This window comes from Rhinolophus sinicus, chromosome 8 (assembly GCF_057876585.1).
Source record: "Rhinolophus sinicus isolate RSI-liver-muscle chromosome 8, RSI-T2T, whole genome shotgun sequence".
Lineage (NCBI taxonomy): Eukaryota > Metazoa > Chordata > Mammalia > Chiroptera > Rhinolophidae > Rhinolophus > Rhinolophus sinicus.
This window is the reverse complement of record NC_142508.1, coordinates 48806630-48832393: the sequence shown is the minus strand read 5'-3', so window position 1 is coordinate 48832393 and position 25764 is coordinate 48806630. Positions and strand designations below refer to the sequence as shown.

The 25764-nt window shown below is 47.9% G+C and overlaps 1 protein-coding gene and 1 pseudogene across 3 annotated transcripts in view; one reads left to right on the top strand and one right to left on the bottom strand.

Annotated features, from left to right (window-relative positions):
• The window catches only part of SPG7 (SPG7 matrix AAA peptidase subunit, paraplegin), a 30540-nt gene extending 10784 nt beyond the window's left edge, over window positions 1-19756 (top strand). For both annotated transcript variants that reach the window (XM_019742649.3, XM_019742648.3), the window contains exons 5-17: window positions 211-350; window positions 1450-1552; window positions 2834-2959; window positions 3321-3483; window positions 3865-4038; window positions 10274-10398; window positions 11331-11433; window positions 12269-12379; window positions 14735-14850; window positions 16550-16706; window positions 17304-17470; window positions 18156-18233; window positions 19379-19756. In XM_019742649.3, coding sequence (XP_019598208.2) covers window positions 211-350; window positions 1450-1552; window positions 2834-2959; window positions 3321-3483; window positions 3865-4038; window positions 10274-10398; window positions 11331-11433; window positions 12269-12379; window positions 14735-14850; window positions 16550-16706; window positions 17304-17470; window positions 18156-18233; window positions 19379-19579 — 1764 coding nt within the window. In that variant the 3' untranslated portion in view covers window positions 19580-19756. The remainder of the gene's footprint in view (window positions 1-210; window positions 351-1449; window positions 1553-2833; window positions 2960-3320; window positions 3484-3864; window positions 4039-10273; window positions 10399-11330; window positions 11434-12268; window positions 12380-14734; window positions 14851-16549; window positions 16707-17303; window positions 17471-18155; window positions 18234-19378) is intronic.
• A 2254-nt stretch (window positions 19757-22010) lies between these two features.
• LOC109453143 (prostaglandin reductase 2 pseudogene) lies at window positions 22011-25757 on the bottom strand (annotated as a pseudogene). Its single transcript, XR_016022016.1, has 2 exons — window positions 25599-25757; window positions 22011-25511 (listed from the first exon to the last, which is right to left on the bottom strand). The product of XR_016022016.1 is annotated as a prostaglandin reductase 2 pseudogene (transcript).
• Between the last annotated feature and the right edge of the window lie 7 nt (window positions 25758-25764).

Below are 25764 nucleotides of genomic sequence, written 5' to 3'. Positions count from 1 at the left end.
AAAACACACACACCTCCCTCCATTTTCTTAAAATGTTCCTATTAATGAAAATAGAGAAAGCATATCTATCGAAATTTTGTTGTAATGGTGTTGGAGAAAATGAAAACTTTTTAGATGTGGAAGTAGTTTCTGAATGCCATCTGTATATTGAGGGATCAGCAGTCTGTCGTATTTGTCACTCTCACAGTTCCTTCTGCTTTCTGCCCCCAGAGGCTGGCCTTGATGTATCGAATGCAGGTGGCAAATATCGACAAGTTTGAAGAGAAGCTTCGAGCGGCTGAAGATGAGCTGAATATCGAAGGCAAGGACAGGATCCCGGTTACCTATAAGCGTACAGGCTTCTTTGGAAAGTATGTTGGTCATTTTTGTTGGCTCCTGAACTAAAATAGGCTTGACTTTGTAATGTGAGAAACAAACCACAAGTAAAAATCTCAAACTGGCCTTCCTACAGTTAACTAGACCCCCTTGTGGGAGGATAAATAAATCTGTGGGTGAATGACATAACGCTGGAAAATTTGGAAATGTGTGAGGCTGTTGAGATTGGTTTTAGTCACTTTCTTTAGCTGTCTGTTGCATTTCTGAATTTAGCACATTGTGGGGTTGCTGGCTTCTACAAATACAAAAATGTAATAGAAAGGGGAGAAGCATGGATGTCTAGCAAAAATTCTTGGTTCCGTGTTATAGAGAGAAATAAAGACTGGTGGGGGGTGAGGGGGTGGCCCGTGTATCGAGGGACTGCAGACTCCTTAGTAGGAGCAGATCAGTCAGCACAGTCGGGGTTCTGACTGCACTCGGGGACTAACAGTGGCTGAAAGCCGTGAGCACAGAGGTTTACTTGTGGACATGCTTTGTAATTCTGATAAGACGCAGAATGCCAGTGACTGGTGAACATGCCTGTGAAATGATGGGTCTCTCAATTCTACAGCCCACTGGCTCCTGAAGGCTCAGGGCTCTGAGGCTGCACCTCCAGGTTATTGTAGGATGATAGGGTACAGGGCAGATGGGTGGCTTCCCCTCTTCATGTGGACGGCTGACACCATAAAGTGTACTCTTTATTCTAGGCTTACTGCTTTACTAACCAAAATTAATGGCCTACTTTTGAAAACAAAATACATTGAACGTGAAAACCTGCTCTTGTTGGTTCATTAATTATCACAAGGTTCTAGATTATAGGCTGAGTGTGTGGCGTCAGTTCTGGCTTCATGCCATGGTAATATAACGGTATCTCCAGTGTATCCGTGCTCCATCTGACAGTTTGGGAAAACTTGAGAACTATGAAAGACGATAATTGGTGAGAACTGGACAGGAAAACCCATTTTCACGACTGTTTATTCTACACGTTGCTCTTGGAGGGAGGGGTTGCTCTTCTCATTGAAACGTCCATGGTCCCTGACTTTGTTAGGCGTGACGGCCTTCTGAGCCTGTAACTGCCTCTCTTTCTCCCACCAGTGCCCTCTATGCCTTGGGGATGACAGCAGTGGGCCTGGCCATCCTGTGGTATATTTTCCGTCTGGCTGGAATGACGGGAAGGGAAGGAGGATTCAGTGCTTTTGTAAGTTGTACAGATCATTTCGCACTGAACTTGTGGTCTTAGGATTTGTCTGTGTTTGTTCTTGCTGAATGCTTTCCCTGTAAACAACAGAATAAGTGAGAATTAACCTGCTGCAGGGTCCTGCCTGGAGCCATAATTTGGCAGCTCATTTTTCCTTCTGCTTGGCTGCCTGGAGGGTGTACAGTAACCAGCTTTAACTGAGGCCCCCTCTCTCTGACTTGTGGGGTGCCTGAGCCAAGGGAGTTTATAGGGCAGCTTATTCTGCAGTTTTCAGCATCAGCTGGATAGGACTCTGTTTTTTATTTCCCCTACTAGCTAAGACACTGAGAAGTTTTGAAGGATGTCTTTAAAAGAATATCTATGATACACTTTGAAAGTATTTTCCTGTTGTTGTGGCATTCATTGTAACGTGCACGTCCCCGCCCTATCAGGTTGTAAGTGGCCTCCTACTCCCTCCCTGGGAACTGTGGCAGGGCGGGCACGCAGTGTCACCTCCTTGCTTCCGCTCAGATTAGGACTGTATTCCTGTGTCTGTAGCTCAAGACTTACACCCTTTTAATGGCAGCATGGTGTGTCATGTGGGATTACAGTGGGTGCCATTACAGTCACGTGGGCTTGTACTATATTTTACTCAACCAGTTTGATAACTTGCATATTTTTGCCTGTTTATTTTTATTGTTGTTTTTAAATAATACTCTTGATGAATTCCATGCACATGCATCTTTTGAGTACCTGTCTTAATTGCCTGTCTAGTGTGCCTTCCTGAAAGACTGGCTGAAGTTGAACGCACCTCACTAAGACCATTCTCTCTCCTGCCTGATTTGCTCTCCAAAACTTTTCTGTTAACGTTTCTACCAAGACTCCCCAGAATTGAGTATTATTACATTCCTTTTACAATCAGAAAAATAAATCACATAGTAATGGGAAAACCATATAGAAAAATAAGATAGTTCATGCAAAAGAGATTGTTAAATTACGTGGTTTGTATGTGGGAGTTTTGGTTTTATTTTTTTAAGGCGAATTGCTAGATGCTAGACAGCTTTCTTCCTGTTAATGATGTAAAATAAACATTTTTCCTTGTATGTCTGAAATGTGACCGTGACTGCTGTCTGTCTTCATGAGTGGCGAGGGTGTGGGCTGGTCCTTCTGGCTGGTGGGAGGAGGTCCGAGAGGCAGATGGGAGGGGAGCGTGCAGGGTCGGGACAGGCAGAGCCCGCACCAAGGGGCTTATCTTCTCGCTGTAGGAGCGCCCAACACCCTGTCCTTTGTTCTTTTGCCCAGAATCAGCTTAAAATGGCTCGTTTCACGATTGTGGACGGCAAGACGGGGAAGGGAGTCAGCTTCAAAGACGTAGCAGGAATGCACGAAGCCAAACTGGAGGTCAAAGAGTTTGTGGATTATCTGAAGGTGAGCCCGGTGCCAAGCGGGAGACGGGCGTGAACGCACTCCCAGAGGGGAGAGCTGCACCGATCAGACGTGTGTGCTGCGCGGTGAGCTCCCTGTGCTGAGCTGGGGACACGCTTGTGCTCCCCGTGCTGGCTGCTGTTAGACTGTCAGCTCGGGCTAAATGCACAGGTGTCGACCAGCAGCAGGGCGGAGAGTCCATCACTGATGGCACCGAAGCCGCCTGGGACCCTGGCTCCTCCCAGAACCACGGGAACTATAGCACATTCATGTCAGTACTGAGCTGACCTTCATGGGAGTCGTTTCTTGAAAACTCTGTCTGGAACACCCGAGGTTAGTGTCGCATTGTATGCTGCTTTTCTAGAGCCCGGAGCGCTTCCTTCAGCTTGGTGCCAAAGTTCCGAAGGGCGCACTGTTGCTTGGGCCCCCCGGCTGTGGGAAGACACTGTTGGCCAAGGCAGTGGCGACGGAGGCCCAGGTGCCCTTCTTGGCGATGGCTGGCCCGGAGTTCGTGGAGGTCATTGGAGGTAGGCTTTGCTGGGGGCACTGCAGACAGACTCACCCGACCATTTGCCCAGGAAGGCCCTCCTTTCACATGTCCTGCCTCAGGTGACTGAATTGATGAGGAAAGGGGGGACTAGAGAAGGAAAAATGAAACCCATATTACAGGAAACATCATGTTAATTAGAGAATTGGGTGATGTTGATTGAAGCAGCTTCTGCTTGTGGCTCTAGGAGTCTAGGAGGGTTGGCCACCTCCGGGGCGACCTCTGTGGGGATGAGGCTTGGCTTTGTGTGCATGAGAGGATGCTTGCTGAGCTTTTATCATCCTTGGTGGGCGGCTCTGGCCCAGAAGTAGGGTTCATATCTCATTACTTGTCCGCTTCCTGGCCCTCTGGGTCCCCTCAGGCCTTGGCGCTGCCCGTGTGCGCAGCCTCTTCAAGGAAGCTCGCGCCCGGGCCCCCTGCATCGTCTACATTGATGAGATCGACGCTGTCGGCAAGAAGCGCTCCACCACCATGTCCGGCTTCTCCAACACGGAGGAGGAGCAGACCCTCAACCAGCTTCTGGTGGAAATGGACGGTGAGTGCCTGCCACCAGCTGCTCCTGTGCGGAGAGAAGTGTTTCCAACTCTTTCAGAACAGTTGTTTCCTAGGTGGATTTGCACTGCATATGTTCATTGTTCCAGAACCTTATAATGACGCTCACAGGCATTTTATTTTTCTCCCGCCACTGGTCTGTATTGTTTCTCCACCTTAACCACCTACCACAGGGGAGGGTCATATCAGCACACAAAGAACCATAGTCTAGCAGATAATAACTAGAAACAAGGTCAGTTTAAGAACTATTCACCATCTTACTGCACTCAAGAAACACAGCTTTTGATTTAAAAAAAGTCAAGGCAATAGTAAAGAAAAAAATGGAGAATATAAGTTGCAGGTCAGGCTGTGATGTTTTTTTCAGTCTTGAATAAGCCCAGTTGATTGTGCTGTTGTATCTCTATATGCTGCCCAGTTGAAAGGTGACCCAGCTGGAGGTTAGAGCAGGATATTCATGGAAACTGATGTGTCTGTCACACTGAAAGAGGTTCTGGGTGTCCTACCCTTGAAAATGACTTCTGGACTGGCTTCCACATAATTCCTTTTTCTTTTTAATAGAAATGACCCAGTAAAGTTGACATGGAATTGTTTTTCTTTTGAGCTACTTTTGTAAGATCCTCTTTTTGAGTGTGTGTGGGTATATTTATTTTTATTGTGGTAAAATATATATAACATAAAGTTTACCATTTTAACCATTTTTCAGTATATAGTTCAGTGGCATTAATTACATTCTTGTTGTGCAACCACCATCCATCTCCAGAACTGTTTCATCTTCCCAAACTGAAACTCTATCCCCATTAAACTCTAACTCCCATTTCCCTTCCCCAGCCCCTGGCACCCACCCTTCTCCTCTCCATCTCTATGAATTTGGCCACGCTAGGAACCTTATATAAATGGACTCATACAGTATTTATCTTGTTGTGACTGGCTTATTAAAATGAGCATGATGCCCTCAAGGTCCATCCACGTTGCAGCACGTGTCAGGATTTCCTTCCTTTTTAAGGCTGAATTGTTCCGTTGTATACATAGACCACATTTTGTTTGTCTGTTCATTTGTTGATGGACACTTTTGGAGATTGTGAAAAATGCTGCTATGAACATGGGTATACAAGTACCTCTTCATGGCACAGTTGTGTAAAATCCATTTTTAGCTTTAATCAGAATTCTAGTTGTATTTTACATGTTATCTATGAGGAAGACACTTTTTTCTCGATGTATTTTGGTTTCTAAGAGAGCCAGTTATTTGCGTGTTTCTTTTCCTAAAGAGTTCTTACCATTTGGGATGTGTATCTGTTGACGAGCATACAGAGAGTCGAATTTGATTGTATGTGACAGAGGGCAAAACTGTTTCTTAACCTCTTGTCTTGAAATAATTCCAGACTTACGAAAGCATTACAGAAGTAGTTAAAGCGTTCCTTTATACTTTCCTTCAAGCTTTCGAAAGCTGATATGGCTGTGACCAGGACATGAGTGTCCACGAGGGTCACCTCTCAGCCTATGGATGTGCCTTTTCTGGTCCAGGATCCAGTCCAGCCCACATGTCACATGTCACATTTAGTTGTCCTGTCTCCTTGGTCTCTTCCAGCCCGGCACCATTTCTCCGTCTCTGTCTTGGTGATGACACTTTTACAGTCCACTCTCATTAAAGGACATCCCCACTGTGATGCTGTGCTGTGTCCTCAGAGTTAGGTCGAGTTGGGCATTTGGGGCAGGAGCAGTGCAGATGTCTCAGTGCCCTTCACTGCACGTGACATTGCCACGCCTCCTCCCTGGTGCTGAGATTTGTACTGAGATGGCTGCAGGCGGGCATGGTGCAGCCGTTCCTCACGTTGTTGAGCAGGTCAGGTGGATTGATACATGTGGAAGCATTTTGTGAGCTCTGAAAGCTCTATGCATTTCAAATCTAGGTGTAATTTCTAACAGAGCTGAGGAAAGGGCTGTGTCGTTACGCCATAAGAGCACTTCCCCCTGGAGCTGCTTTGCAGACCTACTGCAGCCTGTCTCTGTCTTTCATCCAGTTGTCCATCAACATCAGCTCAGGGACAGTGGATGGCACAAACAATCAAGATCTAAAAAGCCACCTTCCCCCTGAGGAGCAAGCTTTCCTGAGAAGGAATTTTCCAAAGACCTCAGAGATGGGGGCCTCCAAGAGCACTTTCCAGACCAGGTTCCAGGGACCCCCCTCTTCCGTGTGTGGCAGAGTATCATTCCTGGTGATTACGAAGGGACTCAGGGTGGCTCTCACTGGCTTTCACTGTGGCTGAGCACTCAGGGCCATGGGAAGTTCTGCACGTCTCTTTTTGCTTATATTGCTTTTTGCATGGAAGACAGAGACCACCTTTTTGGGCAGACTTGAGCCCACCAGGAAGCATTCACCAGATGGCATCTTCCTCTGAGCGGAGCTTCTCTGTGCTGCCTTGAAAAGAGCTGCTTCCGCCCCAGGATTTGCTCGTGCCCAGAATCCCCGACTGAAGGCCTCTTGTTGGGCTAGGCCAGCAGCAAACAAGTCCCTTTGTGCAAAGACACAGCCAAGCATTCTCAGCTCTTCAGCTGTGTCTGAGGAGTCTTTGTTGCTTCTTGGGGAAGAGCAGTTTCTATTCATTGAAGTACAGAGCGCAGAGCAGATGCTGTGCTGGTCGTGGGAAAAGCTCGCCGAGGAAGAGAAATCCCCATCCCATGGGTCAGGCAGAGTGGGTCCTGCAGGACCTCCAGACCACATGGGAAGGGCCCCTACACCTGAGAGCACTGGGCCCAGCCGAGCAACCTGAAGGCAGTCACCTTTTTAGTTTGACTGGCAGAAAGAGGGCTTTGCACTGAGTGCCCCTGCGCTGGGCGTGTCCATCTGAGCCTGCGTGACACAGTGTGAGAGGACATATGCTCGGACTCTGCATGGAGTCATTAGAAAACTCCAGCTACCATTCACGTGGCCTTTTCCATTTTAGTCTAAGATCCATTTTCCGTGACTACTTGTATAAGGTGTGAGGTTTTGGTCATGGTTCATTTTTTCCTGCCTGTGGGTGTCCCGTTGCTTGAGAACCATTTGTTTAAAGCATTGTGCTTCGTCCACCGAGTTGCTTTTGCACGTTCGTCAGAGCGTAGCTGGCATGTTCGGGAGAGTCTGTGTCTGGGCCCTCTGGTCTGCTTGTTGGTCTCCGGGTCTGTGCTGCATCACACCATGCAGCCTTCTTCACCCAGCTGCCCAGCAAGTCTCAACAGAGGTGGTGTGAGTCCTCCCAGTCCTCCCACTTGGCTTTTCTTGACCAACAGTGTTGACGCACTTCTCTTTCCTTTGCCTGTTCATGTCATGTTTAGAATAAGTTTGTTCATGTCCACCAAAAATAGTCTGTCTGAGATTTTTTTTTCCAACTTCACAATCATTTTCTTTTATTTATTTTTTCTTTTGTTTAAAGTTTATTGGGGTGACAATTGTTAGTAAAGGCACATAGATTTCAGGTGTACGATTCTGTATTACATCATCTCTATATCACGTGTGTTCACCACCCAGAGTCAGTTCTCTTTTCATCACCCTATATTGGATTCCTGCTGAGATTTTGATAGGAATACTCACCTAGTAGGATAGCGCACGTGAAAAATCATGGCAACACCAGATGGTGGTGAGGATGTGAAGGGAATTGGATCTCCTACATTGCCAGTAGGAATGTGAAATGTGCAGCCTCTCTGGAAACAGTCTGGCAGTTTCTGAAAAATTAAACATACACTTACCATACGACACACTCCTGAGTGCTCATCCTAGAGAAATGTTTACACGAAACCCCTGTGCAGCAATGTTCATTTATTTGTAATAGCTGAAAACTGGAGACGTAGATGTCCTTCAGTGGGTGCATAGTTAAACTCTGGTATGTCCTTCTTATGGTTTCCTTGCAGCAATAAAAGAAACTAACAGTTCTCACTCACGCAACTGCTTCAGTGGATCTCAAAGGAATTACGCTGAGTGAAAAAAGCCAACCTCAGCAGGCTGCAAATTGTATGATTCAATTTATATGAAACTATCAAAATGGCAGAATTGTAGAGCTGGAGAACGGATTAGTGGTTACCAGGCATTAGAAACATGGGATGGGAGAGGGTGTGACTGTAAAGGGAGGTCTTCCTGCTGGTAGAATCTGTCTGGATCGAGGTGGAGGTTTCAGGAATCTTTTGTGACAAAACTGCAGAGAACGAGGCGCACACAGAGAAACAAGTGCACGTAAGACTTCCTGTGGACTGTGCAGTGTGGATTTCCTGGTTTTGACATTGTGCTGTAGTTACTTAACATGCCACCCTGGAAACGGGTGGAGGACGTTTCTGCATCATTTTTGCAACCTGATGTGTAACTATGTCAGAATGCAAAGGTTCAAAAACAAAACCCCAGGCGGTGCACATGACCACGCCTGGGAGGAAGGGGTCAGTTCTGCAAGGGAGGTCAAGGTGACTTGTGATGGCAGAGCTTCGAGTGTTCCTGCTCCAGGTGTTTCTGCTTGGCGCTCACTGACATAGCATCCGCTCTTCTTGCCTTGCTGTTGTTTTTCTTCTGCACCCACTGTTCCTACTATTTTCAACATTTTTTTCCACTGTGCATGTAACTTCAGATTTCTGTATTCACACCTTGGCCTGTGGAAGAAAGGCATATCAGAAATGTGAGCGAGGAGCCCTGGCATGTCTCCTGAACCAGGGTCATCCCGAACCTGGGATGGCGGCGTAGGGTCTCCCCCCACTCCCCATACATACACCAAGGAGGCCTGAGGCAATGCAGCTGCATCTGTCCAGGGCACCTTCCTCCAGCCGCCTAGTTTCCTGCGTCAGAGTTTCACTTAAACCAGAGTGAGAGCAAATGGAGCAGAGGGCTGATGCCTCGCCAGTGCTCAGTGGTGCTTACTCTTGTTGCTGAATTTGTTTCAAAAGTCAGGATAATTTTAAGACATCACCTTTGCATGGGCAAAGTGGATACTTTTCTGCAATCTCTACTCTTGACACATGAACGGGGCTGGACTTATCGTGGCATCCTCTCTTATCCCATTCCACAGCGCAGACCCAGAGGAGAGTGATGTCGCATCTCCATGAGACGTTTCTTTGACGTTCTGGAGTGATTTCCTTGTGAATGGGATGTGGTTTGGGCTGTCCTGGTGGCTGCTTCTCAGTGACATGGGTGTCAGCCCCTCGGTGCGGTGGGTGCCCCCCTGAGCTGGTACGCTCGGCTGAGTCCCTCACCGTTGTCACAGGATCCTGGAGTGGCGTGAACGACAGTCTGCTGTGAGGCGGCAGTGCCTGACACACTCTCAAGGTTTAATTCTGTAATAGTTCTTCTAAATTCACTTGTTAACAGGCTTTTATTGGTGGTTCAAAATTGTATTTGTCAATGTCAGTTTATTAGGGGTTTTTTAAGTTAGGAAGAGAGAGATCGTGTTATCTTTATTTTTGAAACTTTGTATTATGGGACTTTTCAAACAGCCACACAAGCAGAAGTATATAGTGAGCGCCCATGTCCCAGGTCAGCTTCCGTCTTGTGGGTACTTGGCCAGCCCTAGTCCATGCACACGTCCCTGTCTGTTCCTCCTCCCCAGTGGCTTCTTTTGAAGCCAACTCAAAGTTCTGAATCTTAACATGCTCTGAATCTTATATGCTCTGAATGTATTTCTCCGCATTCAGAGAAATACCATGATATCATATAACTTAAATTAAATTCTTCATAGCATCTAATATCCAGTCAGGCTCTGGTTTTCCTGGGGTTGCTTCATAAATGTGCTTTTGCAGTTGCAGATCTGGGCCACTGGGATGGTTTCTGGACTTGCTTTTAAATTCTCGTGTGAGAAACCTGGGGCAGAAAACGCAGGCCCTCAGACCAAGTTTTAGAGGTAGACTGTTCCAGATGTCTCCGTAGTAGTGACTTGGCCCAAGGAAGTGCCGTGATGGAGTGAGAGGAGTGCCATTGCTCCCGGGCCCGCCCTGTTATCAGTTACCTCCAGGGGTGCTGTGTGGACTTACGGGGTGGCCCTGGACGGCAGAGCCCAGGTTCCCATCTGTGGTTCTGCCTCTGGGGAAATAAAACTGGCCAATCCTTGCTCTTGCGGTGATCTTGGTGGAAAGTTCTCAGGGAAGGACTGATCCTGGGTCCTTTCTCGTGTACTCTGGCAGGAAGTCTGTCCTGTGTCCTGAAAGGGGACCCCTTAGGGAAGGCCACTGTCAGGGACCCCCCACCCTAAAGGCTGCTGTCTGTCCCTCAGGAATGGGCACCACTGACCATGTCATCGTCCTGGCATCCACCAACCGAGCTGACATTTTGGACAATGCTCTGCTGAGGCCAGGCCGCCTGGACCGACATGTCTTCATCGACCTCCCTACACTCCAGGTCAGTGCTCTTGGGGCGCCCTCCTTGGCCCAGATGCAGCCTCATGTTCCCTCCGGTGCTTACCTGTCCAGACTTTCTTTGGCGTACCACGCTTCTTCTGGTTTTGCAGCTTGTTTTTTGTTCACCCAAGTTGTTTTTCCCTTTATCCTTAAGCATCTGGGGTTGAATGGACTGGTCTCGGTTGAGTTTTGTAGCACATTCTTTGGAGAGCCGCAGAATTCTCATCCCGACCAGCCCAAGTCCTTGGTGCCACATGGGTGTGGAGCATGAGTTGTGTAGCTGCCCTGCAAGCAGGTGGAAGCCCTGGTGACCTCTGGGCCCCACCAGCCTCCTTTGTCTCAGGCCTCTGGTTGGATGTCCACCTCTGGGTGGCTGGGCCTTCATGGTGGCCCCTGCGGGAGCAGGAACCCAGTGTGCAGTGATAAGGGTCACATGTGTGGTGGGGACCAGCATGGGTAGACAGGGTTTGGAAGATGAACCTAACAGTTGGTTAGTGGCTTATTGTTCCTGTAGGTATGTGCCTAGGGACGCAGGGCGGTGGCTCGTGGCACACCCTGAGATCATTCTGGGTTCTTCTCGCAAACTGCTGCTCTGTCCAAGAAGTGGAGCGAGGCTCCCGTGACACTGCTTCTGCAGGAGTGGCTGTCCACCTTCCTGACTGTTAGGAAACATTTACATTGGGGTCTAGAGCATACAGGGTGTGCATGAATCCAAAGTCCTACAGAATAACTTCGCTATGTGCCATGCACTTTATTTTCTATTGTTTCTTTTTTTCTTTTTAATTTTGGAATGCTGCTTGCAGCACTAAATTGGTTTCACAAACTGGGGTCGTGACTGACGATGAAGAAACTCCAGAGAGTGCCTCCCACGTGGCTCCTGGCTGTGGAGCGGATGAGCCAGGCCCACAGTGTTCTCTCCCCTGTCTTTGGCAGGAAAGGCGGGAGATTTTTGAACAGCACCTGAAGACCCTAAAGCTGACCCAGCCCAGCAGTTTTTACTCGCAGCGTCTGGCAGAGCTCACGCCAGGGTTCAGTGGTACGTTAGCCAGTTCTTGTCAGTCCTGAGGGCAGAGCCTCTGCCAGGTGCCCTCCACCCTCTGCTCTGGGACCCACGGGCAGCACAGCCTGGGTGGGAGCGAGGTTGTGCACACAGAGCAGGTAGGAGATAGAAGGATGCACGGCACTTGACTTTTCCTCCAAGGGTGGAAAACCCACCAGTGGTTGCGTTGCCTGCATTCATCAGACTGAGCCTGTGTCCCCTCCGCGTGGTCCTGGCGGTTTTGCCTTCAGAGCTCCGCACACAGGCCTCTTCAGTTCCTCTGCAGCTCAGACCGCTGCTCCCACCAGGTGCCACCCGCACTAGACCACGTCACTCATGGTCTCAGATTTAATTCGTAGAGACAGACATCACAGATCAAGATTTTTTTTCTGTATGGCTCTCATTTTAAAGAGTAGTGTAAACAAAAATCTCTTTTATTGTGATATAATTTCTTGGATTTTTTTTTTAATGTCCTTAACTAGAATCTTGTGGATACTAGAGAGCCTTTAATTTCTTAGCCATCAGTGTATGAATTATTAGGTAGAATGAAACACAAGATGGTACATGGAAGGATACTGATTACAGTTGTGTAGTAGAGCAGTGGAGAAAGCAGAAGGACTGAAGAGGTTGGAGTGGGTGTGAAGAAGAGGTGGTTCTTTGGGTCTGTTGTGTGAAATAGCTTCAGTCCAGCAGAGCCCGGCCCTCACCAGGCCTTCTCTTTCTGCACGACTTCCTTTGACCCCTCTTCATCTGCTTGTGGGCCCCTCCTTCCTTCCTCCTCTCAAGCACCGAGGGCGCATGCCGACACCCTAAGCTCCTGTTGAACTGACAGGTGCTGACATCGCGAACATCTGCAACGAAGCTGCACTGCACGCTGCCCGGGAAGGGCACACGTCTGTCGACACGTCTGACTTCGAGTACGCCGTCGAGCGCGTCATTGCAGGTATGAGGCACTATCCCCAGAAGTGCCCTCAGGGAGGGGCGCGTGGAAGGAGTGGGTCAGGCTTAGACGTGGCATGGTGGGCCTGATCAGCAAGGAATTACTGGATGAGAGGGAAATACATAAAGTAGTTCTGGTTTTGGAAGTCAGGGCTTTACACTGTGACTTACTTTTCCATAGTTTAAGATATTGCAAATTTCAATTTGAAAGCAGACACACTCTTTAAATAGAAATATGAAAGGATCTTGCAAACCCAAATGTGAGTGGTGCTTGGCCCATCAGCCGTTGTGGTGCCTGAGAGCCAACTGCTGATGGATGGGCCAGTGTGCATGTCTTTAGGGGTGCACACTGCCGCTGCCCGAGGACGAGGGGGCATGTCTGCTGAGGGCTGTGCTCTGCCGGTCAGCTCCATCTCTGCCGAAACTTGTACTCTGCTCAGCACAGGCATAGAAGAGGTGCTGCTGGCGGTGCTTAATTAAGCATTGCTGCTCGAAGTGGGGTCTGTGGACCTCTGTGAGGAGAGAAGGACGAAAACTGAGAGAAAGCATCTAGAAGCTTCCATAGCTCCATGTGACAACATCCAGACATGAGCAGTGCATCTTGTCTTTGAACCGAGTTCAGAACAAAAGTGTTAGTTCAAGATACTGACGATTTTCAAAAAGGGAAAGGGGTCCTTCCTACAGATGTTTGAGGAGCACAAGCCATGCTTACAGGTAGTGAGCCCCGCATGTAGGTCATGAGCCCTCCAGCATAAGCTGTCCCTATAGGAAGTGCATTCCCATCACGCTCAGTTTGAGTTAAAATCTAGACAAAAGCCACCAAGTTCCCAGGCTGCAGCTTGGGAAAGATGTGAACTTGTGTGGATAGAAAGGACTAAAGTTGCTGTTTCTTACTATAAATTTGGTTTTATATAAGCCATTTATTTTTATGTGGAAAGTGATAAGCTTACAGTGTTAGTATCAAAGCGGGAATGACTGGAGGAAATACTACCAGAATACTGCCCCCCATGTATGCAGTGCTTAGAACAAGACGCGCTCGCCTGCCATTCCAGGGTGGGCTGCCTGAGCTGGAACACGTTTGTATGCAGGAAAAACCCATCTTGTGAGGCTGTGATTTCATGTTTAGGGGCTCATTATAATCAGCTCTGGTTGAAATGGTTCATCTGCTACAGCCAGTGTGTCTTAGAATGTACGACTTTGGTAAATGGTGGCAGGTGATCCTAGTAGCATGACATGTAAATACTCTGAACCTAGAGCTGACTCAAGTTGCATAAAATGGAAACTTCAGGATGTCTGGGACAGTGAATGAAACCTCAGCAGTAATTTGAACAGGGGAAATGAAAGATAAAGACACAAGGGGTGGCAGGTTAGCTCAGTTGGTTAGAGTGTGGTGCTGATAACACCAAGGTTGCTGGTTCAATCCCCGCAGGGGCCACTGTGAGCTGCACCCTCAATATAAAATAAAAAAAAATGAAATTAAAAAAAAAGATCAGGGGCCGGCCCGGTGGCTCAGGTGGTTGGAGCTCCATGCTCCTAGCTCCGAAGGCTGCCGGTTCAATTCCCACATGGGCCAGTGGGCTCTCAACCACAAGGTTGCCGGTTCGATTCCTCGAGTCCCGCGAGGGATGGTGGGCTCTGCCCCCTGCAACTAAGATTGGGCACGGCACCTTGAGCTGAGCTGCCGTTGAGCTCCCGGATGGCTCAGTTGGTTGGAGCCTGTCCTCTCAACCACATGGTTGCCGGTTCGACTCCCGCAAGGGATGGTGGGCTGTGCCCCCTGCAACTAGCAACGGCAACTGGACCTGGAGCTGAGCTGCGCCCTCCACAACTAAGACTGAAAGAACAACAACTTGAAGCTGAACAGAACCCCCCACAACTAAGATTGAAAAGACAACAATTTGACCATTGTTCCCCAATAAAATCTTTAAAAAAAAAAAAAAAAAAGATCAAGTCACCAAGGTGGTCAGCTACTCAGGGTAAAAGAGAAGTCGAGAGTCACAGGGACTGCAGCTAGCTGTCTACAAGAAACCTAGAGCTCAGAGGGGCCCGTGCTAATCCTGTCAGCCCTGCAGCCCCACCCACAAAGCCTGCACAAGCTGTTTGGATTTATTCCATAATTTATGGAAGTGGGAACAAGCACGGTCCCCTCCACCTCTCCTACCTAATGAGTTTCCCTTCCAGTTGGAATAGCAGCGAGGACTAGTTGCAGGGGTCAGCTTGGGGCAGATGCAGGAGGTGACCATCCTTGCCTTGATGACACATGGTAAAAAATCTTGCAAGGCTGATTAAGGAAGGTTCCTCATATGCTTACGCAGGCTTCTCAGTGCGCCTGAACTCAGGGTCCTGGACGTTCTTTCAGGGACAGCCAAAAAGAGCACGATCCTCTCGAAGGAAGAACAGAAGGTGGTTGCGTTTCATGAGTCAGGTCATGCTCTGGTCGGCTGGCTGCTGGAGCACACCGAGGCTGTGATGAAGGTAGGGTGTCGGCGGGGCGGGGGGGGGGGGCCGCCGGGAGGATCTGGTGTGACCCCACCTGGCCCTGGAACAAAGCTGACTTTGGAAGTGCCACCTGTTTGTGTGCTTGGTAAAGATACAGCGCAGTCTGAGGTGGACCTGGGAATAGGTGGGAGGTGACTGCAGGATCCCTCCCCTGGGAAGCGTAGGGCAGGAGGAGGTCTGACATCTAAACCAGTGGGGTCCAGTTTGGGGATGACTGTTGGAAAGTCACATGACTAGTTGGGGTGTCATTCCCCATCTAGTCAGTCTTGGAATTAAGAATTGCCAAGTTTACTATCAACTCTAAAATGTGTTCATCTAATGATTCCTAAGCTTAAAAAGAAATGAGTTTAGTACACATTTAAAAATGTCTACTCTTGTAGACATCTGTGAGCTTGATGACAATTTATTTGTATTAAATGGTAATATCATAGCTCTTCCAACATGTGTGTATTCATGGCCAGGAGATGCTTGAATGACCATTAAGAAAACTAAATATTGGGGAGGCAGGTGCCCAGTCTGTCAAGGTGAGGGCATGGATTGAATCGTACCCTCCATATAGACCTGAGCGAGTAGAGCCATTGGGAGCCTGTGCAGGTGGTTTGGTTCTACCAGCTGGGAAGGAGCTGCCCTGCAGGTCCCTGAGACCCAACCTGGGGAACAGTGGAGCCATCCCGTCTGGTATGTTAGTGTTTAAGGTCTGTTACTCAGTGGTGGTAGTTGTAGCAAAGCAGATGTTACGCTCATGTTTGTTAGTCATGTTTGGTGAAGTCAGTGCTGATCAGGCCAGTTCCTTTTATATGCTCCTCAGAGGGCGGGCAGTCTAGTGTTTTCTGACAGAAACAAGTATATGCACCAGTCACTGAGGTGGTCAGAGCCCGGCCCAGCATGAGTCAGGTGGGACAGTCACCTAGGGTGTGATAGTTATGGGGTGCTACAAAATTCAGTAATCAAGATAAATACTTCAATGCAAGATAAATATCTCAATAAAAATTAATGCAGAAAAATCCACGATCAAGTTTTTAGAAATTTTGCTTCATTTGTTGACTAAAAGTCATAAACGAGTCATAATCAGAAAACCTCCCTCCCGAGGCTTACACTCTGCTAGGGCACGATGGTGAAGTCCCTGTTTGGTCATTATTTCCAGGCTTTTCAGTTGTAGTTCACTTCAGTGTTGGATTTTAAGTTTCCTCTTCTGCTTCTCGGGGGACTGTGAGGTGGTCCTCCTGCTGCCGTCACCCTCAGAAACAGCATCTGTCTCCTTGTTTCGCAGGCTTTGTCCCCCTGGAGCCGTGCACACACCTGGTGTTGGGCTGTGGGGGAAGGTGAAGACGAGGATAGTCTCTGTGCCCCCTTCATAGCCTCCTGGTCAGGGTGCCCGAAGCGTAGGAGGGGCCGTGGGTGTGGGGGTGCTCAGTGGCATTGGTCCCTGCACCTCCTGGTTGGTTCAGCTAAGAGGCCCTGTCTTTGTTCTTTATTTATATACATAGTAATGTGATGAAAACACCCACAGTGTGCGCTGGTTTTCTTTAATTATAGCATCTTGTTATAAAAATGGGGAAAGGACAGATTTGCTCAACTGCTTTGACACTCTCCGATGGAAGACCTTACACTGCCCCACTTTCACCTTTAAAGCCTGTGTCCTGCCTGTTAACTCGAGCCACCTGACATTCTGCAGGTCTCCATCGCGCCGCGGACAAACGCTGCTCTGGGCTTTGCTCAGATGCTCCCGAGAGACCAGTACCTTTTCAGCAAAGAGCAGCTGTTTGAGCGAATGTGCATGGCCCTGGGGGGCCGCGTGTCGGAGAGCATCTCCTTCAACAAGGTCACTTCTGGTGAGGAGCTGGCCCTGCTGGAGTTCTCTCGATGCTTTTATATCCATTAGCCCTTCTGCGTGGGGAGGGGGGTGAGTCTGATGGAGGGATTTGAATAGTAGGACGCGCAGATATAGTTTGAATTTCATTAAGTGGTTTTTTAAAAGATGAGCTATGGTCAAAGATTTGGAATGAAGCAAGGCTTTTTAAAATAATTGTTACAAAAACTTACTTACATGCAGACAATAAACACATTTAATTGGTTAATTGTTGGTAATTCGAGCCACTTCACTGTTCTCAAGCTGTTATTGCACTGGGCTGTCCAGAGAGCAGGCCGGAGTTTCCCTTCTCAGTCCCTGTGATGTTGGGGTTCCGGTGACAGATGTGCCAGAGAACTGCCAGTGAAATGAGTGCCAACATGCACCCCAGTAGTTGTGTTATAAACCAAAGAGCATTTTCTTTTACTTTCCGGACTCTTTTAAGGAACAGTAACAGGATTCAGTTGTCCTCTGGGGACGCTGTATTTGCTGTCAGGCCCAGGTGTATACCAGTGGGGTCCCTGCGGTGCCCTGACTCAGTATCACCAGCAGAAAACTGTTGTTTGTCCCCACCCCCCAGGGGCACAGGATGACCTGCGGAAGGTCACTCGCATCGCCTACTCCATGGTGAAGCAGTTCGGGATGGCGCCGAGCATCGGGCCCGTGTCCTTCCCCGACGCTCAGGAGGGCCTTGTGGGTATCGGACGGCGCCCCTTCAGCCAGGGCCTCCAGCAGATGATGGACCACGTAAGTGCACGGCCCTCGCTGCCACAGCTCGGCGGCCTCTGCCCCAGCCTGCACCGCAGCTGGGGGAGGGGAAGACTCCATGTGGTGCTGTGCTCTCTGCCAGGCGAGGACCGTAGCTCCCCATTCAGAGGCGGCTCCTCACAGCGCCCAGCTGATCCGTCGCGTGCCCTCACATGGTGGCTGTTCCTCCTGGCCCCTTGTCACTCTGACCTGCTGAGTGTGTGTTCTTAGATGAGGACCTGTGTGGCTCCTGATGAAACTGTAGATGACGGGAAACTGGGAAGAATATCACATAAATGCATAAATGACAGCCAGTGCCAGTGACCCCCATGGCCAGCAGGGGTGCACTGCACGGTCCCTGAGACACTGGGCCACGGCAGTGTTTGGCCTGTCCTGGTGCACAAGCATGTGAGGCAGCTGCAGGCATGGGGGACAGACACAGGGTCCCTGACCTCCGGGAACCGGTGGGGCGTCGGGGGGTGTGAACGGCTGGTGGGCAGGCATCCTGACCGAGGGCATTCCCAGGGAAACTTGGCAGCTGAGCGCGCCTGTCACTGTGAGACAAAAGGCCATGTTCCTGAACCTACGGTCCTTTCGTGTACATTGGTGCCAGCACCAGGCTGTATGGACGAAGTGAATAGTGGTCACCTGTGCTCATTACAGAGCTCTTTCCTTTCCCCCGTAGGAAGCTCGCCTGCTGGTGGCGAAGGCCTACAGGCACACCGAGAAGCTGCTGCAGGGCAACCTGGACAAGCTGCATGCGGTGAGACGGTGCTTTCCCACCTCCAGGCACTGCCTGTCCCTCCAGAAGTTGTGTGTGTGTGTGTGTGTGTGTGTGTGTGGTGGGGGGCGACCATCACTACACCATGCGGGCACCACTGGTCACCCTTTTCTGTAATATTTCAAACGTACACAGAACTTTAGAAAACAACATAACCCGTATGTATTCTACCCAGTTCAACTGAAATCTAGTATTTTTCATACATTTTTTAGCCTTTTATTATGAACATGTCAAGCCAGTTCCTTCAAAGTAGAAAGACTGTAATAAACCCTCATGTGCCTATTACCTAGCATTAGCAATTACTAGTGTTTGGTCAAAATTGTTTAATCTTTTTCCAAGTCAAACTTCTGAAAATTTTAAAATAAATTTTAAAGTTTAGAATAGTTTGTGGGCAGTACCTGACCTGCTGAGCCAGAAACTGCCATTGACAAAGTCCCCAGTGTCCCATGTGGGCAGGACTCAGGCTCCCTGTGGTGAGCCGACAATGTCCTGCCTCACACCACAGGTGGGGGTACAGGACGTAGTCATATATTAGAGTAGCCACACAGAGGAAGTGGTTGCTCCAGTTTTGGGGTGACGGAAACCAGTCCAAGTGGCTGTGGCAGCATTCCTTGTAATGGGGACTGAGCGGCAGCGACGGGCTACTGACGCGGGATGCGCACAGGATTCATTCAGCGTGTTTTCCACAACCACATATAGAGAGACAGAGGCTCCCTTCCAAACTGTGAGGTCCCCATGCCAGCATCCCTTTCCACAAGTGCCAGCGAGGAGGTTCTGCATTTTAGTCCCCAGCCCCCATGCACACACACACACACCTTGTTTGGTAAAGGAAATTGAAGTTGCCCCAAATAGATTTGGAAGCAGAGATTTGGAAGGGAAGCAGAAAATTAATGAGGCTGCAGCTGGGAAACCATCTCCAAGGTTGAGACAGGGAGTGATTCTTTGCTCAAGCTGCCTGCGTGTGCTGCTTCCCTGGGAAAGTAGCCTGTCCAGGGGTGTCCTGCTCACAGACGCCCCTTCCTGGGAAGCTGAGGGCCCCCCTCCTTCTCAGGGCTCTGCTCTCAAAAGGCTCTTCTTGTCTGTGCCCTTAGCCCCTGGGCTCACACACTGCCCTTTGTTCTTTCTAGCTGGCGAACGCCCTGCTGGAAAAGGAAGTGATCAACTACGACGACATCGAGGCCCTCATCGGCCCACCGCCTCACGGGCCCAAGAAGATGATCGCGCCTCTGAGGTGGAGTGATGCTGAGAGCGAGAAGCAAGATTCTGGGGAGGAGGAGGCACCTCAGCAGCCCCCCCTTCAAGGGGAGGAGCCGTCTTGGCCCAAATAGCTGGACCTCATTAGTGGTGCCTGTGGGGACTCAGGAAGTGAACTCCTTCATCAACTGTCCCCCAAGTTCCTTTTCGCCGCAGACTTGTACCTCTGGGCCCGCACTGTTCCCTGCTGAAGGGCTTCTGAGATTTGTTGGTTTCACTACCTGTGATTAGTAAAGTCTTTGCAGAGATGATTTAGTTTTGCATTTGTAGATCGTTTTCCCCCATGGAGAGGGTTATCAGTGCTTGTTACAGGTGCACATGAAGGAGTTCCCAGGTTTATGACACTGTCATTTCGTGGGTGCTGTGTGGATCCAGGGGCAGTGCAGCAGTCAGGCTCTGCACAGCCTGTTCATGCCGGCGCTTGTGCATGGGCCCTTCCCAATCCCTGTGACTTCATCAGCATGCTGACAGGATCCCTGTGAAAGGATCGGAGCCTGTGTTCTCATCAGTGGGGTTACAGCGTTGTGACAGGCACTGGGCTCTAGAGGATTAAAACACTGCCACCTACTGCCATTCAGATATGTGTGCACCAGAACCTCTCACTGCTCTGGTGGCACCGTGTGGAGGACACCTGAGGCCTGCTGTGATACTTTAGGATGGAGAACCCAACTTTGTACCATGTGGCCAGTTCTAACCCAGAAGGGCTACTGGGTTTGTTCTGGATCACAGGATTGTGTTTGCAGGTTCTAATTTCAGCTATGCGATAACCAATTGAAGGACCCCTTTTGTAGGAATCTGGGATAAAGGGCCCAGGACACCCCATTATTACAAGACAGGTGGAGTGGGGCAGCCGGATGGCGCAATAGGTTAGAACATGAACTCTTAACTAGGCTGCTGGTTCAATTCCCGCATGGGATGGTGGGCTGTGCCCCCTGCAACTAAGATTACAAACGGCAACTGGACTTGGAGCTGAGCTGCGCCCTCTACAACTAGATTGAAAGACGACTTGGAACTGATGGGCCCTGGAGAAACACACTGTTCCCCAAGTAAAAAAAAAAAAAAACATGGAGTGCACTCGGCTCCCGTGTCCCTGAGGGTGTGCTACATGCACTCAGGTGCTCCTACCCGCTGCCTCTCATCAGTGGTGTTTGGAGCCATGGCTTATGGGTACTTCCTGACAGAATAGTAGTTCTGTTGCTGATCCCACACTTAATGCCCTGAGGCAACGCCTGCTGAGCTGTATATGGGCAGGTGCACGTGTGGTTACACACCTGAGGGTGGGCAGCTCTGGAGTTTTGTGAGGACACTTTTGCGTTTGCCCCAGTTCCCCAAATTCATTTCACAGTTTCTGGGTGCTGTCTTTGCCTGAGGGCAATACTTTGTAATCTCTAACGGTGGACATGGCCAAGCTCATCCTCCTTGTACTTTACCCACTACAATGGCCCATGTCTGTTTGGAAAATCATTTGCTGAGTGCCAGAAGGTACTTAGCCAGGGAAAGGATGTAAATGGCATGAAAGGGGCTGCCTTGGTATGGTGGGGAAGGTGCAGCGGGCTTTCCCAGCACTCACTGGTGTAAGTGGGCTCACTGACCCTCAGCCAGGGGGGTCTGCTTTGTGCTCTGATTGACAGGAGTTGTTTGCCGACTTTGGCCTTGGGACTGATCCTTAACTACGTCAACCTCCCTGTCGGGAGACACATGGCACTTGAAAAGTGTCAGGAGTTACATCCTCTGCTATCTCGTGCACGGTGAAGCTCGTACTTCAAGAGGGGTCCTAGAGGTGAAGAGGCTTCCGTAACACGTGGTCCCTGGAGCAGCCAGAACAACCTGGGCAACCTGTGTGTGACTCTGGAAGTGAACTCTGACCCTCTGCCCAGCAGAACTGGTACAGCGTGGCCTGACTGTAGCTTCTGGCACTGTCTTTGTCCGAGTTAGGTGTGTGAAATCTCCTGAGATAACCACATGTTCCTTAGGTAAACATGTATCTTGAACACAAGAACCTCAGAACCTCATTAAAGAATAAGAAAAATAATTAACTTGTAGTTCTTAAATCATAATATAAATTGTTCTTTGCTCTGATCTATACCCAAATAAACATGATTTTTGTTTTGCTTTTTAAAAAAAACTTATTAAGGTATAATTGACATATATTAGTTTCAGGTGTACAATGTAATGGTTCTATATTTGTATATACTGCAAAATGATTAGGACAGTAAGTGTAGTTAACATCCATCACCACACAGTTACAAATTGTTTTTTCTTGTAATGGGAACTTTTAAAATCTACTCTCTTAGGAACTTTAAAATATTTATGATTATGATAATATACTTCCAATTGTCTTTCACTGATGTATTTCTCATACTACAGGAACCTTTGAGTTAGCCTGTATCTGATTTATGTGTAGGCCATGATTTTGGAAAGTTGAGAGGCTGGATGGTTATCAGTTTTGTGATGAAACAGTGTAACATTATCCATTCTTTTTTTTTTCCAGAAAAAGATCCTCGATTTTAATGTTTAAAGGATTTACATTTAATAAAACTCTTATTTAGAGTTACATTAGGTCTCGCACATTCATGTTTACAACTATTTGTTAATTTTCCCAGTCAGGCCTGGCATTTTCTGAAGCTCTCTTTGCCGTCTAAATCTTTTTGATCACCTAAAACTCCAAGTGATATTTATATTTATTTGCCCTTGAAATCTTTACAACTATTTGACAGTATGTGCCTGCTAACCTAAAATAAACATGTGCTTTTATCGCTAAGTATTTGAGTTTTTAGGCTCTACAGGAAACTGGCAAAACACAAACAGATCATCTTCTGTAGTAAATCTAGTCTCTCCATCAACCTAACCAACCTGTTACTTACTTTCTCATACCATTCCCCACACAAAGCCTCTGCTCTCCTATCCCCAAAAATGTTCCACAGACACTGAATTCCCCCAAACCTCTACACAAACACCCTGCCATTAAGTCCCTTTTCCAGCTACAATATGGAAAGGCTATCCCAATTCTATTCTTACTCCAAGTTTCAATTCAAGAATTATGTAAAACAAATATTTACTAAGTGCCTTCTCAAGCATTCCATTTTAAATAAAAGTTATTGATTTTAAAAAATTTGTTTTGTGTGCTCCATTAACAGCTGTATCAAATCTCCAGTGGTTTCAGAATATCTGATAAAAATATCACGTGTAATACTAGTTTTAGCAAAAGAAAGAAAAATAGATCATGTTGACTTCAGTCTATCATTGTAAATAGTCATGTTGGAGGTAGAGTACATGTATGATATTGAAGGTGTAAGAAAGAATTATGCAACTAAGAAAATACCACCTATGATCATACTATGATCAAAAGCTATACTGTAAGGTTTTTTTAATGTATCTTCAAAATCTTTGTGCAAAATGGAAAGAAAACTATTTCCTTGATGAAGACATTTACAGAGATTACAAAGAGGTTTCTTCTGAAATGCAAACTATCTGCTTTCCAATGTTACCTCCTGTCATCATGGACTGGAATGCAGCTCCCATGTTTTCCAATCCGTTTATCATAGTTTCTTTGAGCTTTAGCTTTCCTTCTTTAAACCACTGACTCAACCGTAGAATAGCAAACTCAAATTTGTCCTTATATAACACCAGAAACCTTTCTCTTGTGATGGTCCTTTCTTTCCGGATTGCTTCTGTATCAGGGGTTAATGGGAGGATAAGGCACATGTTTGTTGTACTGAGAAACTGACCACACAGGATGATGTGGCCATTCTGATTCATCTGCCCAGCTACAGATCCACAAGCATCAGCAGCCCCACTAGCAACCATTGTCTGATTAGATCCAGCAGTTATATGATCTTTTCCCTGTATCCCCATCAAGGAAGTCAAACCAGGCATACCTATGGCCCCAAGAAAGTATGAAAGGTGTCCATCCACAACTTGTGGGTCTACCTTTTGAAGACTATTTCCATCCAGGATAACTCTTGGTTCGCCTGGGCCAATAGAAAGAAGTCACAAAATCACCTTTAGTAAAATTTGTGTTTGCTTTCTTCTATAATCCCAACACCTCCACCATCAACCACTTGATACAGCTGCCAAGGTGTTACATCATCAGATCCAGTGTCTTCATTCATTTTACAACGCATGTAAGGATCCACAGAAAGGTAAAGAGTTCTGACTTGTAATTGGGCTTCATTGATATTACCTGGTAAATTTACTTCTTCTACTCAGAAATTTTCTGCCACTGGATCACCATTTTTCCCAGGTCGGGAATTCAGTATCACTCTTCGTACAATCATCGCCTTGTTTGCATAGGGATCACACAAGATTTCTGTATAAAATAATTCCGCCATCGACCTCTGAAGAAAATCCATTATCCATTCTTATTATTAGGCCACTGCTTTTCCTAATTTAACCATCGGCCTATATTTATATGACAAAGATTAACATGCTAATTTTTGGCAAAGTGCTATAGGGATGTGACTTTTGCCCCCGCAAACAATCACTCAAAAGTCACTTTACTATAATTTAAACAATCAAGACTGTGTCTGAAAGGGATTGAGAAGCTATTGTTGACTATCTTAAGACTGGATTTCTTTGAGGCTGACCCTCAAAGCACTACATGGAGGAGGCCGGTGAGGTGCAGATGCGGAATGAGCGAGCAGGTGCTGCCATGAGTAATTGGGGCTCAATCTTGCAAGGAAATGCTGGGGGGTGTGCAGAGCATACTGCCACACCCCCAAGGAGACTTAGCCAGGAATCCCTGATGCCCTTAGTTGAGTGCTACTTCCAGGGGCATCAGCTAGCCCTTTCAGGCCTAAGCCCAGGACAAAGGCCCTTAAGCAGAGTTGTGGCTGTGGAGTTTCTGTGCAAGGGACAGAACTATTCCTATAGCTAAAGATTTTTAAAACCCTTGAGCCACCCAAGCCTTTGTATCAGGACCTCTGCATGACAGTTCATAACAGTTCACTTCTTTAAGCTTTCCCACTGATCTTTCCCAACGGGAAAGCTGAACACATTTTCAACAGAATTTTCATATCAGAATTTTTTGTCTCGCTGTTCTGCATAATTTTCGATTGAAGTAAGGTATGAAGTATTCAAGCATGAAAAATTGGGTTCTATGTCTGGTTTGGTTGTGTGCAGCAGAGCAAGGTCCTCAAATTACAACTTTACCTTCTTACCGCTAACTGGATTCTGAACAGACCTAACCCCCGACCCAGTGTCCCAGGACAGCGTCTTGACCACAAGCAGCTGGAGCTCAGGTGGAGGTGAGGGTTAGGATTGATGGAGATACGTGAATCTGTGGGTCCATCCAGAAAGGGAAGTTGGGGATGGGGACAGGAATGTTTGAGATTACAAAGAGCAAAGTATCTTGGCCATGGTGGGATCGCTGAAATGTGCCTGAGAACTTGTCAGAAAAGCAGGGCTGCTATTGCCCTGTTTCATAATTGAGCACGTATCTATTAAATGGCAGGGTGAGGGTTTGAACTTCCCATGTAGGCTCAGTGCATTCATCTTGTAATTCTTCAGTGATTTTTCCAACACCCATGGGTATCTCAATAGGGCAGAAAACTTTATCAGCAACTTATTTTCCCAGTGCAGAGCACAGAGCTTCAAATTTCTCATTTTGTGCCATGAAATTCTTAAACTGTTGATTAAGTTTTGCTAGGAGGAAGCTTGATGATGGGTGTAAAGCTGAGAAAGTGGGTTACCAGGAAGTAAAGTCTCTTAAGAGATAGTAGGAGTACGGTGTTGGTGAATTCCCAGACTTGGAGAATAGGAGACGCGCGAGGCACAAATTATGGACGTATGCCTGACTAGTTAGTGTTTTTATGATGCTCGCCTCCGTGGAGGCCGCGTGCACAGCGGGAAGTGGGACATCTGCACTCCGCCACAGGAATTCTTAGTGCCACCACTTACTCCCGACCTCAGAGAAGTTACCTGATCCTTCCGCCGAGCAGAGCGATTCCATGTGAAAATACATGTGAAGTACAGGATGCCCCGCTTACAGCAAACGTTAAGTGTGGTCTAAAGAAAGAAGCACAAATGTGCCAAACGGAAAGGAACAAAGACTGGGGCATAGAGGGCGACGCTTTAGGTTTTGGGAAAACGTACCGAGTCCCAGGGCGTGCGGAGGCTGAAACAGGCCGGCACTGCCGAAACCATCCGCCACCGCTCCCCTCCAGCCTGAAGCATCGCTCATTCGAGTTTGTTGGGTGCTACAGGCTATGCAATCTCTATCCAGTGGCCGCGAGGTCGGCTGGGAACGCGAATACGTCAC